Source organism: Mercenaria mercenaria, chromosome 10 (genome assembly GCF_021730395.1).
Source record: "Mercenaria mercenaria strain notata chromosome 10, MADL_Memer_1, whole genome shotgun sequence".
NCBI lineage: Eukaryota > Metazoa > Mollusca > Bivalvia > Venerida > Veneridae > Mercenaria > Mercenaria mercenaria.
The window spans coordinates 23,397,743-23,416,702 of record NC_069370.1 but is presented as its reverse complement, the minus strand read 5'-3'; the positions used below and the strand labels follow the sequence as shown (position 1 = coordinate 23,416,702).

The 18,960-nt window shown below is 32.4% G+C and overlaps 1 protein-coding gene across 1 annotated transcript in view; it reads left to right on the top strand.

The window, feature by feature from the left end:
- The window catches only part of LOC123560888 (sushi, von Willebrand factor type A, EGF and pentraxin domain-containing protein 1-like), an 87,162-nt gene extending 68,210 nt beyond the window's left edge, over window positions 1–18,952 (top strand). Inside the window, exons 17-32 of the mRNA XM_053516825.1 lie at window positions 364–540; window positions 913–1,092; window positions 1,381–1,557; window positions 1,899–2,075; window positions 2,300–2,479; window positions 2,838–3,014; window positions 3,376–3,552; window positions 3,825–4,004; window positions 5,097–5,237; window positions 5,701–5,826; window positions 8,883–9,008; window positions 9,686–9,807; window positions 14,436–14,786; window positions 15,942–16,143; window positions 16,762–17,044; window positions 17,835–18,952. Of these exons, the coding sequence (XP_053372800.1) occupies window positions 364–540; window positions 913–1,092; window positions 1,381–1,557; window positions 1,899–2,075; window positions 2,300–2,479; window positions 2,838–3,014; window positions 3,376–3,552; window positions 3,825–4,004; window positions 5,097–5,237; window positions 5,701–5,826; window positions 8,883–9,008; window positions 9,686–9,807; window positions 14,436–14,786; window positions 15,942–16,143; window positions 16,762–17,044; window positions 17,835–18,159 (3,101 nt within the window). The 3' untranslated portion in view covers window positions 18,160–18,952. The remainder of the gene's footprint in view (window positions 1–363; window positions 541–912; window positions 1,093–1,380; window positions 1,558–1,898; window positions 2,076–2,299; window positions 2,480–2,837; window positions 3,015–3,375; window positions 3,553–3,824; window positions 4,005–5,096; window positions 5,238–5,700; window positions 5,827–8,882; window positions 9,009–9,685; window positions 9,808–14,435; window positions 14,787–15,941; window positions 16,144–16,761; window positions 17,045–17,834) is intronic.
- The last annotated feature ends 8 nt before the right edge of the window (window positions 18,953–18,960 follow it).

The following is an 18,960-nucleotide window of genomic DNA, read 5'->3' as shown; positions in this document are numbered from 1 at the left end:
AATACCACTGTGATTTATTAAGCATTACTAGTCATATTAGAATGATTTTGATCTAGAAAATCCTCATCAAATACATTTAACTCGGTTAATTTATGAATATAGTCTGTATGCAGTTCTGCTATCATAATTTTATCTAGTTAAATGTAAAACGTAATAGAAGCATTAAGAAGTCATGAATTCAGGAAATAAAATGAATCTGAATTAAATAAAAAATGAATTAAAAATGTAAATGACACAATTTGAATATTTGATTATATAGAAACTGATCCAATTAACTAACACTGCCGTTATAGTTTTAAACTATTCAAAATGCTGATTTCTCAGTAGATGATGTCACAGTAGTCAACGTTTAAAATATTGCAGATTGCTCTGAACCAACCTTTCCTACAGATGGAAATGTTACTGCGATCAATGGAACTACCTATAATTCAATTGCCCACTATATGTGCAACAAGGGATTTATTTTAAACGGCTCCAACATCACTATCTGTCAGTCTAATAAGACATGGAGCGGTCCTGCTCCAACTTGTTTAATCAAAAGTAAGTAGGAAACTATTTTTCCTATTAAAGTAAATGTTTTACGTACAAAATTATTCTTCTAGGAAAAAGGACTTTTCAAATAAACTACAGAGTAACTTTTATCATTCAATACATGTATTTATGTAAAATTTTGTTCATCTATAAGTCAATTTCTCGAAAACTGCCCCGCTTATAATTATTGAGCTTAATTCACAGAACACGATTTTGGCATACAATGTGGTCGAATATTCATTAAAGCTATTCATCCTTCCTCGTTTTCTTTTTTTTTTTTTTTTTTTTTTGAAATCGGAACTACATGTTTATTTGAAAATAATCAGCTTTGATCCAACTTAAGATAGCAAGATGTGGTTCTTTCTTTTCTCTTTTCTGCAGACTGCAGTAGTTTACCAAATCCAGAAAATGGAGTGATCACGTATTCCAGAAATTTGACATCTTATAGGTCCAATGCAACATATACCTGTCATCCTGGCTATAACATAACTGGTCCAGAAATTATACAGTGTGAATCATCAGGAAATTGGAGCAGCATCGAAACACATTGTGAAATAAAGAGTAAATATGCTTTGGCATCCGAAGATAGTTCTTATGCGTTACAAATAAATTTGAAAAGTACCTTTCTATTCTAGAGACATTAAAGCCAACAACAATAATAGATTTTTTTTAATTTTTTAATTTGTGCATGAAAACAAAGGAAAAATCCGAGAAATAAGAAAAAAAAAACTATTGGGATAATATATGTATAAGCATTATGCACGTGTACAAATCGAAAATCAGAAAAAAATCAGCAATCAATTAACGTTCTACATGATTGTTAACATGCTCCTTTGCCTACTTATTTAGACTGTGGAAACCTGACAGATCCGCACAATGGAACAGTGGACACGTCTAACGGTACAACCTACCAGTCAGTGGGAAAGTACAGTTGTGACACCGGTTACACGTTACATGGAGACAACAGTTCTATATGTACAGAAACAGGACTATGGAAGCAACACAGCGTGGAATGCAAAATAAATGGTAGGTTGTCTCACTGTTCGTTAGTTATTGTACCTTATTACTTCCCTTTGATATACGCAACAGTTCATACCCCTGTTATTCTAAAAACATATCCTCGATACTTAAAAGATATGCCATTCTATTAGCATGTCAAAACCTCAAATTTTCAAAATACATATTGTAGACTGAAAGAAAGTCTAAATTGATTGTTTCTGTGTATCTAAGTATAAATATATATACCTAATGAAATCATGGATACTACTTGAATCATATATGTATCTAATCATGCAATTTCATTCAGCACACAAGTAACTTGTAAACTGATGTGTGTTAATATTTTATAATCGGCTTCTTTTGATCAGACTGTCTTTCTCCTGTCAATCCGGGCAATGGTAGCGTTGACACAACAAAAGGAACAACTTTTGGATCAATAGTAACATTTTCCTGCAATACTGGATTCGATTTGGAAGGTGAAATCAGTGCTGTTTGTCTTGCAAATAGTTCATGGAATGTTTCGTCACCTAACTGTAAAATTAAAGGTTTGTCGTGTTATGTTTTTTCTTTAATAAATAATAATCAATCAGCCTTTAATTTGCAACATGCAATGAAATTTTAATGTCAATAATATTACAAGTAAATTCATTTTCATAATTTTTTTTCTAAGAAGTTAAAGTATATAATACAAGAACATTTTCTTTCTGTACGACTGTGACTAAAATTTTCATAGAATGGTTTCAAGTAGTTGGTTTCTTCTTACTTGCAGACTGTGGTGCTTTACCAATTCCAGAACATGGAGATATCATGTATTCCAGAAATTTGACATCTTTCGGGTCCAATGCTACATACACTTGCCACCCTGGATATAAAATTATTGGTTCAGAAAATATACAGTGTGAAGCATCAGGACACTGGATCAGCAAAGAAACACATTGTGAGATAAAAAGTAAGTATGTTTTGAAGTCTGAAAGTATTTTTGTGTAATAAAAATTTCAAGATTACCGTCTCGTTTAGGGACATAAAAGCCGACAACAACTCCAGATTGTTCAAGTTTGCGCATGAAAAAAAAAGAAAAGATCTAAATAATTAATATTCAAACAATGCCTAGGCTGTGAACAAACTAAACCAAACTTTGTATAAACAAAACATCAACAACAACAAAAAATGTAAACTTGTGGGAAAAAATATATATATATAAGTATTATATGTATGCTCTTGTACAAATCAACGATCAGTAAAAAAAAATCAGAAAACAGTTGACGTTTTTCTTGATTGTTAATATGCTATTTTGCCTACTTATTTAGATTGTGGAAACCTGACAGATCCCCACAATGGAAGAGTGGACATGTCAAACGGCACAACATATCAGTCAGTGGGAAAGTACAGCTGTGACATCGGTTACACTTTATATGGAGACAACAGTACTGTATGTACAGAGACAGGAGAATGGAAGACACATAACGTGGAATGCAAAATAAATGGTAGTCTGCCTCACAGACCGTTTATAATCTAACCTGAATTATTCTTTCTTTCCATCTAAAACATACAGAAAAATCCCCGTCCCTGTCACATTCAAAGCAAGTCTAAGATACTCAGAAGATAAGCCATTTTATAAGCATGTCAAAATATTCATTTTTTCAATTAAGAATATCTAGAAGAATATCTAAATTTCTACGTTTCTTTGTATCCTAGTTTTGTTACAATATAAAAGTCTAATGTAGTCAATGATTACCATTTGAATAATATCTGTCAGCGTGACTTTTTCATGTAAATCCATTCAACGCACGATTGTATGTTATACAGATGTTTGTTAAGATTTAACGATCGACTTCTTTTCATAAGACTGTCGTCCCCCAGACAAGCCGGGCAATGGCAACGTTAATACAAAAAATGGAACAACTTTCGGGTCAATAGTAACATTTTCTTGCAACACTGGTTATGACTTGAATGGTGGAAGCAATGCCGTTTGCCAGGCTAATAGTTCGTGGAATATAACATCGCCTACATGCAATATAAAAAGTATGTAACATATATGTTTTGTTAATGTTAAAAGAATGACCTTAGTTAATATAAGCTCTTTAAAAGTTCAAGCGTCATTACTAAATAAAACTACTCAACGACATCCGGCATTACAATGGAATAAAGATATCCATTTACCTAATAGTAATAATTGCGTATCATCAAACTGAATATTAGTCTCAAGGGTGTATTGTTCGTAATTCTGACAATTTCTAATGAGGAACATGTAGCACTGTTGGGATTATGGATTACTTTTTCTTGTATTTCAAAAGACTGTGGCGTGCCAAAACAAACAGCCAATGGAACGTACAAACTGGATGATGCAAGAAATTTGACGGTTTTCAATCATACTGCAACATACCAGTGCAATTCCGGCTACGAAACAGCTGATAAAACGTTAATTACATGTAATTCTTCTGGAAAATGGAGCGATATGCCACCGAAATGCAATGGTATTTGATGTATTTTCGTTTTTATTTAAACAATATTATCTTTCAATTAAGATATTCATAATATACTTGAATAATTAAAGATTTAGGACAAGTTTTAGTTTTTAGCAAATCGTATGTTGTATCTCAAAATAAATGTATATTTTGACATACTTTTTCAGATGAGCAGCCAATTTGTTTTATTTTTTTGCCGGAGTGTAAACTTGTACTTTGATATATGTGTATGTTGTGTGTTCGGCCGAGTGTATGAACGGCATACTTATTAGTTATCATAGTATAGTCAGTTGCCTTTCCTTTCCGAGGTGAAAGCATGAAATAGAGTTAGAGACTACAATGAATAGTAAAATGATAAGCAGTTGTGAAATTAGAATATGAAAATCGTTCCTGAAAAACAAACTAAGAATGACTATTTCTAGTACCAGTATGTAACTTTTATAAAACAACAAGTTATTTATTTGCAATATTGTATTTGACATATTGGAATAGATTTTTAATGCAACGACCTCATTTGTTAGCAAACTGAAAAGACACGAGACATACATGAAATCATGTGACCCAATCATTCTGATACTAACAAAGGCGAACAGTGATAACTTCTGAAAAAAGTATGTTTGCATGTGTAATGGGAATAAAATTTCTTGCTTGATTAATTCTTACATTATGCGTTAGTATCTCAAATCTAGTGTAATGTTTATCTTGTCATACTAAAACGAGTAATGTGTAAAAAATAACATTAAATTTTGTTAAAATGTAAACATGCACAGCATTCTAAAATAAAATGCTTTTAACAAAAACTCGAAAGCATATAAAAGAAGTTGAAGCGACGAGTAGACTACATACTGTTAACAATAGTCACGTATTCGAAAGTATTGATAAACACTGCACAAACTGTCTTGAATCAACACATCCCTTGTCTTTATTTGTTGAAAAACGTCTTGAAGCAAGTACTAGAAAATAACGAAATATATTATTTTTATGGTTGCATGCATTGAACGACTTGGATTAGTTTTCAAAGAATTCGTTTTCTTACACATGTCTAGAGTAGAGTGCTTGCTTGCACGTCACATGATAATAAATTAGTTTATATATTTGTAGATATTGACGAATGTGCTCGATATACAGCAAGGTGCCATAGGCGTGCACAATGCACGAACACCAACGGGTCTTACGAGTGCAAGTGTCACGACGGCTTTAAAGATATCTCTAAGAACGATCAAGTAGGAATTGATTGTCAAGGTAGAATCTTTCGTTTGATTTGTTTTACTGAACAGTTTTGATTATTTCAGTTTAAGATCAAACTGTTTTCGTCTAGTAATACTACAGGCATAAGTTTCACTGGTAGACTGTTAGATTAAAATAATGATATATTATTCATTTTATGGTTTTGCAATCGCTTTAGCAATTCCTAACCTATTTTTTCAACGCAATTTCACGTGCATTGTTCAGCGTCATGAAAGCTTTAACTTAGTATTTCTGTTGGAAACACTAAATAGTTCTAGGGTGCATAGATTTCTCTTTCATTTCAATACGATGTACCTATAGTATTTTTATCTAAATATGGATTTAGGGTTGTCATACCTATTAGAGGGACTACAATACTTTACCATTTTACTGGGGTACTACATGTATGAGCTACAATGCTATCATATTCTTGTCGGCATTAAGATAAAAATTGCACAGAATATGTATATCCGTATAGATATCAACGAATGTGCCAACGACACTACAAACCCCTGTAACAGGAAAGGATCCCAGTGTATTAACTATCCCGGAGGGTTTCTTTGTCTATGTGACGACGGCTGGACTGACAATAACTGCAGTACAGGTAAACAGATTTTGGTTAATTAAATATCGTCTGAATCTTGTGCCCTAAACACTTTATTATATGCCCGAAGGGACGTATTTTGTTATGGCGCCGGTGTCCATCTGTTCCTATATATGCATACTTAAGTGGCTATGGGATCAATAGGTAACTGTGCTTTTTCTTTGATGTCATTTATACAGAAAGGCTTTTTATGTGGCCATTGTTCTTTTACGTGGCTTAAAGAACAATAGAGCGGACAAAAGGGTAACCACATAGATACCCTGGGAGCGTCCGCCCGTCTGTCCGTTCGTTAGCAATTTCGTGTCCGCTCTGTAACTCTTGAACCCCTTGAAGGATTTCTAAGACATTTGATACAAATGTATATCACATCAAGACAACATGCAGAGCACATGTTTTGGTAGGCTCACTTCAAGGTCAAGGTCACACTTAGGGGTCAAAGGTTATATAAGTTTATTTCGTGTCCGCCCTGTAACTCTTGAATGATTTTAAAGAAACTTAGCACAAGTGTTCACCACAACAAGATGACGTGCAGAGTACATGTTTCGGATCGTTCGCTTCAAGGCCAAGGTCACACTTAGGAGTCAAAGGTTATGTGAGTTTATTTCGTGTCTGCCATGTAACTCTTGAATGATTTTAAAGCAACTTATCACAAATCTTCAACAGATCGAGATGACGTGCAGAGTGCATGTTTCGGATCGCTGGCTTCAAGGTCAAGTCACACTAGGGGATTAAAGGACATACCTTCAGGCGTATAGTTCTCCGCATTGTAGTGCTCTTGTGTTTTTATTTCTATAGATTTGTACGTTTTATACTTTTCAAACATAAAATTAATGTTTGTTTTATGTTTGTGGTGTAAACATATATTTTAAACATGTTTAAATTCGTTTGCAATAAAATGTAATAAGACTATTGTACTATTGTGCGTATCAATAACTTAAAACCGAAACCAAACAGTTGCTTGAAATATTAGATTTGAGTTTGCACACTAACTAACTAACCAGCCAAACAACAAACTAGATGAAACTAACTTTCTAACCACCAAAGAAGTAAATAAATGAATTATGTACTTACTTACTCACTTACCTTTTGATTTACTTATAGACTTGAAATGTGCAAAGACAGAACCAGTAACATTCCACATTTCCATATACATGTGTTTTGTATTTTTATTGTTACAAATGTAACTTATTTATATTTAAAAAAGCATTATACACTCCGTATGAACTTGATAAACAACAGTCTCAAGAAACTTTTTAAAAACCTGCAAACTTTTAGGATTAATGTGTATTTGTTTATTTAAATAAACCTAATGCTATATGCATGAAAATGCTTTCATTATATTAGTGCAAATTAATGACTTATAAGAAGTTATTTTGTGGCATGCTAATATTTGCTTTAAGCTGACAACAATTAATAGTTCTGTTTAGGTAGATAGCTAGATCTATCATCTAGTAACATGCATATCATAAAAACACGTATCGTTAATTTCAATATGTATATCAAGTAACAGCTGTTATATAAATAGCATATATATATATATATATATATATATATATATATATATATATATATATATATATAGCGTGTAACACAAATAGAATAATGATGAATGGTAGATGTTCATGCACATTCCAGAACAGAAATGCCGAATGATTGGGTCAGTTCCCGTCTAAACAGCCCGCCGTACAGTATCTGCTACACACCTCACAAAGGAAATCCTTCTGTATTAACGAAAAAGGCTCAAATATTACACTGTTATAATGGTTTAACCTTAAGCTTGCTGGCGGCAAGTGATTCTGCCTTTGCGACCAGAGCAGACCAAGATCAGCCTGCACATCCGTGAAGTCTGATCATGGTCTGCAATGTTCGCCATTCAGTCAGTGTCTCTTTGGTAAGCAACCCATTTAACCGAAATGGTACTGTCCAAATTAAAAGATTGAAAAGTCATTTATAGAAATTTAGTAGGATAAGGGTTAAAAAGTAGCATACGTAAATAAATTTGTTTTCCATATTATAACATGAGAAGTTCTTTGAATGGTGAGCATTAAATGTAAAAATGGTTACTATAAAACAATAACTCGACTTCTACATTTATGTATAATCGGAATAACCGCAATTTTACGCAAAAGATTGCATTGTCATTATCCGGCGCTCTTGACTGTGATATTATAAATGTGCAATGTTCATGCCATGTTTTTATATCTTGTTCGAAACCGAAAGTGATGATTTATTAAATCGTACTTACAAAAAAACGCCGTTCACAGTTTTATTACGATTGTTAATTCAATTTGGTAACGAAATACAAGACAAAAATTTGTGAATAATACGGGTGTTTATGTTATAATGCATCTTAAATATAACTACTAACTCGTTAATAGGTGTTAAGACCTTAACATAACAAGAAACAATATTAAAGTGATGGATTCTATACGCCTTGTCAAATACTGGTCAATATGATAAATGTTTTATAACCTCTAAAAAAGAGCAATTAAAATTACATACTGAAACAGTACACAACAGACAGTTAAGAAATTATGGAAATATGTCATTGTAACCGTTTACTGGCTCTTTTGGGTCATGGAATCCAATCAGTGTTTCTGTATAAGAGAGATTTGTCTTGATAGTAGCACTAAGAAACAGCTTGTTTTACTATCATCACAGCAGCATGACGGCCGTAAAGTTGGACCAATACTTAATGTTGTTATTACTTCTGATCCTCTGTGCCTGTGCTAGGGGACAAGGGGCTGCTGCACTATCAGTTGCCTCTTATAATCTGACTCAGTCAAACGGAGATTGCTAATGTTTACTTAACATCAGTTTTTGCTACCAGATATATCGCTTAAAGATTTGAGTATCTCATCAACAGCAAGAAACACGAGATAACAATTATGTTATCAAAACTTTGTCAATAGTGACTTTGTGATAAGTAGCATTGTTTTAAAAACAGCCATTCAAAACAAAAGTGATATATCGACTTATAAAGACAAAACCCAAAATTATTTCAATACAATAGTAAGCTTTGTCGTTACAACTTCTGTTTTCTTTTCAAATTACAGATATAAATGAATGCTTGGATAATACCACTTGTGGTGTTTTGGCTACTTGTGAAAACTATGATGGAGGCTACAACTGCACATGCGATCCTAAATTCCCTAAAGGAGATCCGAAAATACATTGTTACGGTATTGTCTTTTTCCAGTTTTATATTTTCCTTATAAACAGCGGGTAAATATTAAAACAAAATATAACAAAGTTGTCAGCAAACACGGAACTCGACGTCGAGGACGAAAATTAAAAAAAAAACACAATCTGGAAGGTTGGCTGTCTTTCAGGGTGCTATTTCGGGGTATGGGAGTGCAAGTTAATATAAATATAAAGAAAGAAAAGAACATGATAGCACAAGATAGTAAAATATAGAGAGTGGCGTTGAAGATAAAACGTTTGAAGGTTAATTGGGGAGGAGAGGGAGTTTGAACATGTATGCTCTGAAACATGAAACACTTTCAATAAACATAAGTGACTGATGCTAGAAAGTGGAAGGAGATAAGGTGAAGTGTGAGAGGTCTTAGATGATTATAAAGATGATAACTCGCTTACAATCTTAATTTGGACAATTTTCTTAGTAAATTTTAAGAATACGTATTTCTTTGAATAAACAATGTCTGATACTCAATAATAATCTGTTTTTAAAATAAAATATTTACAAGATCAAGAGAAAGCATTTTATAAATTTCGGAAAACGCTACATACTTTTCTTTTGATATTCATAATTGTTTCTGATATAACTCAATTTGCCGTAGTATCATGTAACATGTTGTCTAACATCTTTATCGCTGGAAGTCCTTGTCTTTTTCCTCAGAAAAAGTTATCATTGACCTGGAGACAGTTGTAACTCGATTCAGAGGAGAAGATCAATTGATAGACGCAAAACCTATTCATAACAGATTTCCATACTTCGGAGAGGAATACAACTCTTACAGGGTACTGATTTGTTCGAAACTTTCTGAATATACGTTTCAGCACTTCTTAATAACCTCTTATTTTGAATACTATAATATATAATTAAGCTATTTCGACGCTTTGAAACTATTTTTTTTTGGCATTTCTACCGCTCAGTGAGTGTTAACATCTTACATGTTTTTGGAAAACATTAAAACCAATTCTTCTCACGAATCATTTGATCTATTTTCACCAAACTTGATCAGTAGCGCCTAGAGAAATTCTTTCATTAAAATACTGTGCTTCACAATTGGATAGAGTCCGCTAGAACTATTACTAGAATTCCTTTTTATCGAGCGTCAAAAAACTTTAACTTTGGCATTCAAATATAATGCGATAAAAGCGAAAAAGCACACTTTACACTTTAATTTTTACATTGAAGTCAATTATTGTATTCTAGCTGCTTTTAAAGTAGAAATGTCTGGTTTTAATCAACAGTAAGAAAAAAATAACAAAATGGCAATTACGATCTTGATATCAAGTGTTAACCATTCTAAAACCTACCTGTGTTATTGATCAAATATATCCTATGAACTTGAATATGTTGTTATCAATTAATAATAAACAACTCTGTTTTATACAACGTTTCGGCTTTATTCGCCTCTATCAAGTATCAATGTTTTGAGATGATCACATCACATTTTGAGCATGTTCATTGCTTTCTAAATAATAATAACTTTACTACGGATATTACGTTATGTTACCATAGCGTTAAATAAACTATAACGCGCCGAATAAAGGTTGATTAGCAGAAGAGCATACTATTATAATAAAGCAGAGATGACAAAATCATAAGACCCAAGATTCATGGGATTCTGAAAACAATAGTTAATGTTTGCAGAACGTGACAGTTTTCTACTATATATTTTAAGCTATATTGTACAATCTATAAGGTTAAAAATTAAAATAAAATAGTACATTAAAGTCTGTGTAAAATTGTAAAACCTGTTGTTACATTTAATGTAATTTACTATTACAAAATTATGAAATTAATCTAAAGATAAAACTTATACAAATACTGTAAATGTAATTACCTCCCTTTAATTCTTACGAAATATATTTTAAACAGTCTATAGACAAAATAAACTAATAGACTAAATATCTTTCAAAAATACTTATCAAAAAATATATATAAATATATAGAATTTACAATCAAAACCTATGACAAAGAGATTAAGTAAATTTTCTTAAAACGCTTATAAAACTACTAAATCTTCAAAACCTATTAGTGTCTATTTAAAAAAAATGTATACCAGTATCAAACACTGTATCGGTATTGAAATTGTGTTTCCAATACATATGCTCATTAGATATATCCTCAATATCTATGTGAAAATAAGGGATGTGTTTTGTATGACTGCAATACTTTGAGTTGCTCTAATTAGTGACAAATGACTGAAACAATAGAAATTCGTACGTGACTTGGATAGACAAAACGACAGTAAGGTAACAATGTATTCTTTTATTGTTTTAATTTATGAGTTGTAAGCTACAATATAGAATACCCATTTTATGAAAATCAAACTGGAAGTGAGAAATAACACAAACAATTCAATTAGGTCAAGAGTCATCATATACTTGTCAAAATTTGTCATTAGTTTTCACGGGCTGTCAAAATTATTTTTATCTCTCTATTCTACAAATGCATTGTTTTTGTAAGTATCTTGGTCGGATATTGTAGTGTGTAACTTACTTTACATTCCACATTAATATTTGTGCTTGAAATTGCTTTGTTGAGCTCACCGAAGTCATGTACGAATTTCTGTTGTTTTAGTTTATTGTCTGTTATAAAGGTACACAATCTCAATATTAAGATATAAGAATTGTTCCTTTCTGGAAGACAAAGGAAACTATTTGGTTGAATCATAACATAACGGTTTTTGAAAGAACTGAATATTCTTTGTTGTTGTTTTTTTTGTTGTTATTCACCGGAAATTCAAAAAGTGACATCACCTTAAATAATAAAAAAAATAATAATAATAAAAATTCAGTATAGTAATAATTAATTAGATAAATGAATATATAATAATAATAGTAACGATAATAAATGAAAATAAATTGAAATACATGTTGACTGATCAAAGTTAATAGCTAAATGTTGCCCAATTATTTATATCATCGTATGAAGTGTTTAAATTATTTAAAAATAGTTGTGTCTCGTTGCAGTTACTTGTTGCTTAGTGTTAATTGAAGCACCAAGTTTCCTAACCCATTCTTGTTCTTTTATTTGTCTGTAAAAACGAGATGTATCCCTCACCCGCTCGAGAATCATTGCGTCCATCAATTCCGGTGGGTGGTTATCACTGTTAAAATGCGCTGCTACTGGTTCAAGTCTCTTTTGTCTAACGTCAGCCTCGTGCTCTTTCAGCCTATCCTTAGCAGTCCTTCCAGTTTTCCCAACATACACTACCTCTTCACATGCGGAACACGTGCTTCCATATATAACATTCACTGTCACGCAGCAGTACTGTTCGTTAGAATTGATGTTGTTAACTTGCATACCTCGGCTTAATAAGTCGCACGCTACACAGTTTGTCTGGCATATTTGTATTTTGCTTGAACGTTCCTGCCTGTTCTTCATAACTGTTTTCAGTTTACCGTGTACTAGCATGTCTGCTAGATTTCTGTCTCTTCTAAATGCTACTATCGGTGGTTCTTTGAATACACTTGTCATGCGCGTTGATTTATATACATGTAACGTTGGCAAAATACAACCATGCCAGACAAACTGTGTAGCGTGCGACTTATTAACCCGAGGTTTGCAAGTTAACAACATCAATTCTAACGGACAGTTCTGCTGTGGGACAGTGAATGTTATATATGAAAGCACGTGTTCCGCATGTGAAGAGGTAGTGTATGTTGGGGAAACTGGAAGGACTGCTATGGATAGGAGCACGAGACTGACGCTAGACACAACAGACTTAAACCAGTAGCAGCGTATTTTAACAGTGATAACCACTCACCGGAAATGATGGGCGCAATGATTCTAGAGCGGGTGAGGGACACATCTCGTTTTACAGACAAATAAAAGAACAAGAATGGGTTAGAAAAATTGGTGCTTAAATAAACACTAAGCAACAAGTAACTGCAAGAGATACAACTACTTTTAAATAATTTAAACCCTTCATACGATGATAAAAATAATTGGACAACATTTAGCTATTAACTTTGATCAGTCAACATGTATTTTCAATTTATTTTCATATATTATTATCACTATTATTTTTATATATTCATTTATCTAATTAAGTATTACAGTTCGATTACTAGGTCATACGTGTTTACAGGTTTTCAATTTCAAAATTTCTCTTCTTACAAAATGACCTTTCTACTGTCTGATCATGTTTTGTTTTAGCTTGAGCTCGCGTTTTTCTTATACTAGAAACACTAAATTATGGAAGCCAGAGTTAAGGTTATAAAACGCAATCTTTAATGTTTACAAACATGGTGTTTACAAAAATGAACCGTACTTTACAGATTTTTATTATTATTATTATTCTTATTTTTATTATTTAAACGATACAGTGTTTGATATTGGTATATATATTTTTTAATAGACACTAATAGGTTTGTAGATTTAGTAGTTTTATAAGCGTTTTAAGAACATTTATTTAATCTCTTTGTCATAAGTTTTGATTGTAATTCTATATATTTATATATTTTTTGATATGTATTTTTGAGAGATATTTAATAGATTTCTTAAAGTTTATTTTGTCTATAGACTGTTTAAAATATATTTCGTAAGAATTAAAGGGAGGTAATTATGTTTACAATATTTGTATAATTTTAATCTTCAGATTAATTTCATAATTTTGTAATAGTAAATTACATTAAATGTAACAACAGGTTTTACAATTTTACACAGACTTTAATGTATTATTTTATTTTTTAACCTTATAGATTGTACAATATAGCTTAAAATATATAGTAGAAAACTGTCACGTTTTGCAAACATTAGCTATTGTTTTCAGAATCCTATGAATCTTGGGTCTTATGATTTTGTCATCTCTGCTTTATTATAATAGTATGCTCTTCTGCTAATCAACGTTTATTCGGCGCGTTATAGTTTATTTAACGCTATGGTAACATAACGTAATATCCGTAGTACAGTTATTATTATTTAGAAAGCAATGAACATGTTCAAAATGTGATGTGATCATCTCAGAACATTTATACTTGATAAAGGCGAATAAAGCCGAAACGTCGTATAAAACAGAGTTGTTTATTATTAATTGATATCATCAATCCCTTTGGATTCTTTACTTAGTGATATGTTGTTATCGCTGTAATGTTTTGTTTGTACTTGTCTGAAATAACTTTGAAAACAGTTTCATAGGTAAATTAACCAGTAAGTATCAAGGCTAATGAACACTGTAAATATTTTGTGATAAGTAGGAGTACAGACTTCAAGAAAACCGTCAATAAAAGAAACAATCTTTGCATAAACCTGATCATTTGATCGTAGGAACACTAATATCTTTTCCGATTCAAAAATTTGCAATATATTTCAGTCCATCATAGACCAACTGCAAATTAAGACCACTTTTTGTCTCTTTCAAGTGTAAGTTTTCATGTAATATGGTATGGGTTTTGCTTTCCATTTCATGCAGCCAAATATGAATGGCTTTCTTACGCTTGGTTACCAGCCGCTGTATGAAGATTATGGACCAGAAACACCTACGGACTGGCAGAAATTCAGCCGCGGATATACTGTGATAGCTCCACTCTGGACAAATATTGACTCTACAAATCTTACCGGAGGACTTGATGTTCATCTGTTTGAATATTATACCAGTTATGGACAAAATGACAGCCGACACAGAGATCTTTCACGGCTAGGAGACATATTTTCAAAATACCTTAACCTCACTGACTTCAAACCACGAGTAGCAATTGTAGCCACTTGGCGTAACGTAACAAAGTCGTCATACATAGTACCTGTCAGACTAATTAAATCTCAGGTAACTTTAATTTACTCCTTAACATAACCTTGTAATTAGATATACGTTTAATTGTTTGTATTTGCACTCCACCCAGTCCTCTTTATGTACAAGGCTGTCGACGTCCCACCATGCATTACATTCTTAAATTACATACACAACCATACTAACCCATTTCGTCGCTAATAATTCAAGCCAATGTTAATATGAAAAAACTGATACTTTCATATCAAATTGCTGCTACAAAAGCTGTCTTCAAGATTATGCAACAAGGTACATGAAAACTCTAATCTTAACCTTTTTGTTCCGTCAAAACAATAATAATTTCTGGCGATTTGCAAACAAGGTTTTCCGATTAGTACATATGGTATGCTAAGTTCTCTTCTGAGTTTCTATTTTCAAAATTGATGGGATCAATCTTCGCAATTTGTTTTTGTTTTGTCATGAAGTTTAGTTTACATTGCACATTCATTGGTTGTATTGTAATGAAATCTAGTTCGGATATTTTTTATCTCCATTTTTGCACTTATATAACTGTATATATAAAGACAATATCTACAAGATAAAGATAAGAATTTTAATTCCCCTTCTTATGGGGATTTATCCTGTGCTATCGATTTTATTAAATGTGATGCCTTAAAGACCAATGTCAATTGCCTGGAAACCTTAGGGTTAGACTTCTGTAATGCCGTTTAATGTGGGTTTTCAAACAGCATACTTGACAACTTGCAATAGATCCAGAACATGGTAGCTCGCGTTATCACTAGAGCGTCTCATCACAATCATTTGCCACCAGTTCTGACGGGGATTCATTTGTTACCAGTGAAATGCGGTTAAGGTACAAGGTTCTGACTCACACCTTTTATGGCCCTACACGACCAGTCCACTGTCTATATAAGGGGTAGGATAATATGATATATAGACAGGTAAGAAATCTAAGTTCCATTAAGGGTTGCAGACAATTTCCTAATTTGGATATTATGTTGTAACTTATGTTTTATCTGAAAGGTGGCGTATTTTAGTAGATACAGCTGTTAGAACATAGTTGATGCAAGCACTAATTCAGCGAAAGTTATCTATTATTGTTTGTTCGGATCCTTTTAATGGATATTTGGAGCCAGTCATTTTTCCAGTACTTATGAATTGTGAAAAATAAACTTTTATTTTCGCTTTCAGAATGCAACAATGCAAGTGATACTTATTTCTGATGGTGTATTTTCCTATGTAATGTTTAACTACGACCAAGAACAGTGGTCGCTCAAAATGGACAAAAATATTCCAAGCTCTGCTGGTTTCAGTCTAGAAGACAAAACTGGATTCATAACGGCTACAAGCAAAAATGTTAGTCAGCTTAATAATGGAACAAACGTTAATCCAGGTACATTTTTTCAATGTGTATAAAACACTATTTCATACAAAATCTGGGGTTTTCGACACTATTACAACAGCTAAACTTTGTTTGACAAAAGTTAATGTCATCCCCCAAATGTATCAAGAGTAACAATTTTTGACGTTATTTTACTTAGATAACGACACTGTCACATAAAATTCCATGAATTTTTGTCTTTTGTCCTGCACACTGTTATTTACCGAAGGTTTCTCAATATTAAAGATATATATGTGGTAAAGTCGAAAACAGACACGCTTTATCAAATAGCTATAAATGTACCAACTCTTATGAGTGTTGAATAGATGCGAAACATCCATCTATTTCCGAATATGCGGAATGTGAATTCCGGATTTTATAAACATTTTGTAGTGTACAATAAGAAAATTGCAATCAGAGTACATACGGTCAAGGTTAGATGTCAGGGGACTTGATACAAATGATATTGATAGAGGCCCCCAACTTTCACAAGGTTTTTTTTAAACTTTTCTATAAATGTGTTCTAAACAGGTATCTGTTGAGTTGTATGATATTTCTAATTTAGTTTAAATAACCATTAGCAAATTCATACATTTAACGGATGATCAGAAATAACACTTATTTTTACAGGTCTTAAAGGAAGATGGATTTACAATGTTACTAGAAATGACCTTGGTAGTATTTCAGTTTTACGAAACGAATCAGAATGCCTTGCATTTAGGCAAAATGACACGATCATGAATTGGATAAATGCACAACGGGCTTTATCGTATCCATGTCCCTGTAGCGAGCAACAGATGCAGCTTGATTATAGCTATCATACCGTGCCACCAATGTATAAAGACTCACGGACGACTTGCTATGAGGCCTGGTTCTTTAACAATGATGGTGTGAAACAGACGTGCTGTTATAGGTAAGACGTCATTTGATGTGTGAACATGTATTACACGTTAGACTTGGCTTATGACTGAACACGTACAAAGTTACATTGACAACTTCTGTTATCATGTATAAAGAAAACAATTTCAAATTCCACCGTAAATTGATTAAGTCCCAAGCATGACGAATTCCCAGATTTTCAGCTTACAACGCAAAGTATTACATCGCGATATCGTCATGTTTAAAGAAAACAACTGATCATGACGACCCTGGATCGCTCACCTGAGTAATATGTAAAGTAGGTCAGTACGTCACATTCATGATCACGGAAATTCAGTTTTAAGATCAGTCTGTTTTAAGACCGGTGTGCTAAACATGTCATCCAAATTTAAAAGCTGTATCTTAAAAACAAGAAAGTAGGTCAGTAGGTCACATTCATGGTCACTTAAATCAGTTTTAAGATCGGTGTGCAAAACTGTACATGTCATCCAAATTTCAAGGTTGTATCTTGAAAAACAAAGTAGGTCAGTAGGTCACATTCCGTATGACCCAGATTCGAACATGACATAAAGATCATCACAAATTGTCGTTATGTAATATTATTTTAATATGTATGGAATATAAAGCACAATAGCGCAACTACAATTTCCATCCCGATTTACGCAACATAATATACCAGTAGATCGACAAAGGCTACATCACTCTTACAGGGCGGAATTGATTCATTTCATAAAACAAAGTATTTGCTTAAAATGAAAACAATTTTCTTTAACGTACTCAATTTAATCTAATGTTACATCAGTCGTTTCTTTTACTCTCAACAGTTATGGTGCTTTGAAAAAAGAAGGTACAGGTGGTGGCTTTGCAACGTTTGAGAAGGATCCATATGACACCATTCAATACTTCTACGCATGCTGCGATGAAAAGACTGACAGACACTTGTGTCACCTTTTCTACGAAATGAACCCGTCTGACGATTGCTCTAGATTCCAGCCTGCGGACGAGCCCATTGGTAGATATAGGCGCTCACTTATCGGATATATGAGAAGCGGATCTGGTAAAATATTTGAAAGCTTTTCTACATTTAGTGTTATTCTTTTATTTGTACATAGTATCATATTCTCATTTGAAATCATGGTTATCTTTTAGATATCTCTACCGTACTCTATCAGTCGGTTTTAAGGCACAGCCTTACATACAAATTAGATTTCAATTTAGTTTTAGTACACTTCTCTGATATAGTTTAAATCAAAATAACTTGATCCAATACTAATTCTATAACTTGCTGTTTATATGGCGATTTTGATGGTCTTTGTACGTATTTTATGTATTTTAGTATTTTATTTTTTAAAATCTTGAATGCATACTTAAGTGAATTGAATTTCAGAGTAGCAAACAAGGCATTCAATTTTCTTCTCTTAATTCTATCTTTACAAAACTTTTATAAAATGTATTTTTTCTGCTATGACTAAACATTGAAAGTTTTGTTTTTCTTGCAGATCAGCTTTGACAGTTGTGGTGTTGTTATCTTTTAACTTCTATGTATATTTATGTTAGATGTTTTGTATTCATTTTCATGACAATTACACCTTTTGGAAATGTCATATATTATTGCTTTTTCTCATAACTGTTACTTATCAATCCCTAAATTATCCCTATTCATATTGCCGCGGTCGCGCTAATTTTCAAAAAGGAAATGTTCCAAACCGGTAAGTGTAGATTATATTTTTGTTTTGATATATCTATTTAAAGTAGCATTTTATTAAAATTGTGTTACATTGATGATAGTTCTTTTATATTGCTTACTAATTGTTTTGTATTTGTTCATACTTCAAAACGTAAGATTTCATTACATTAAATGTGCTTGTTTTTACTTTTGTCATGTTATATCATGTTAGTATATTGTTCAGTAATCCTAGAATTCAGATTCCAGATCATCATGTTCATTTG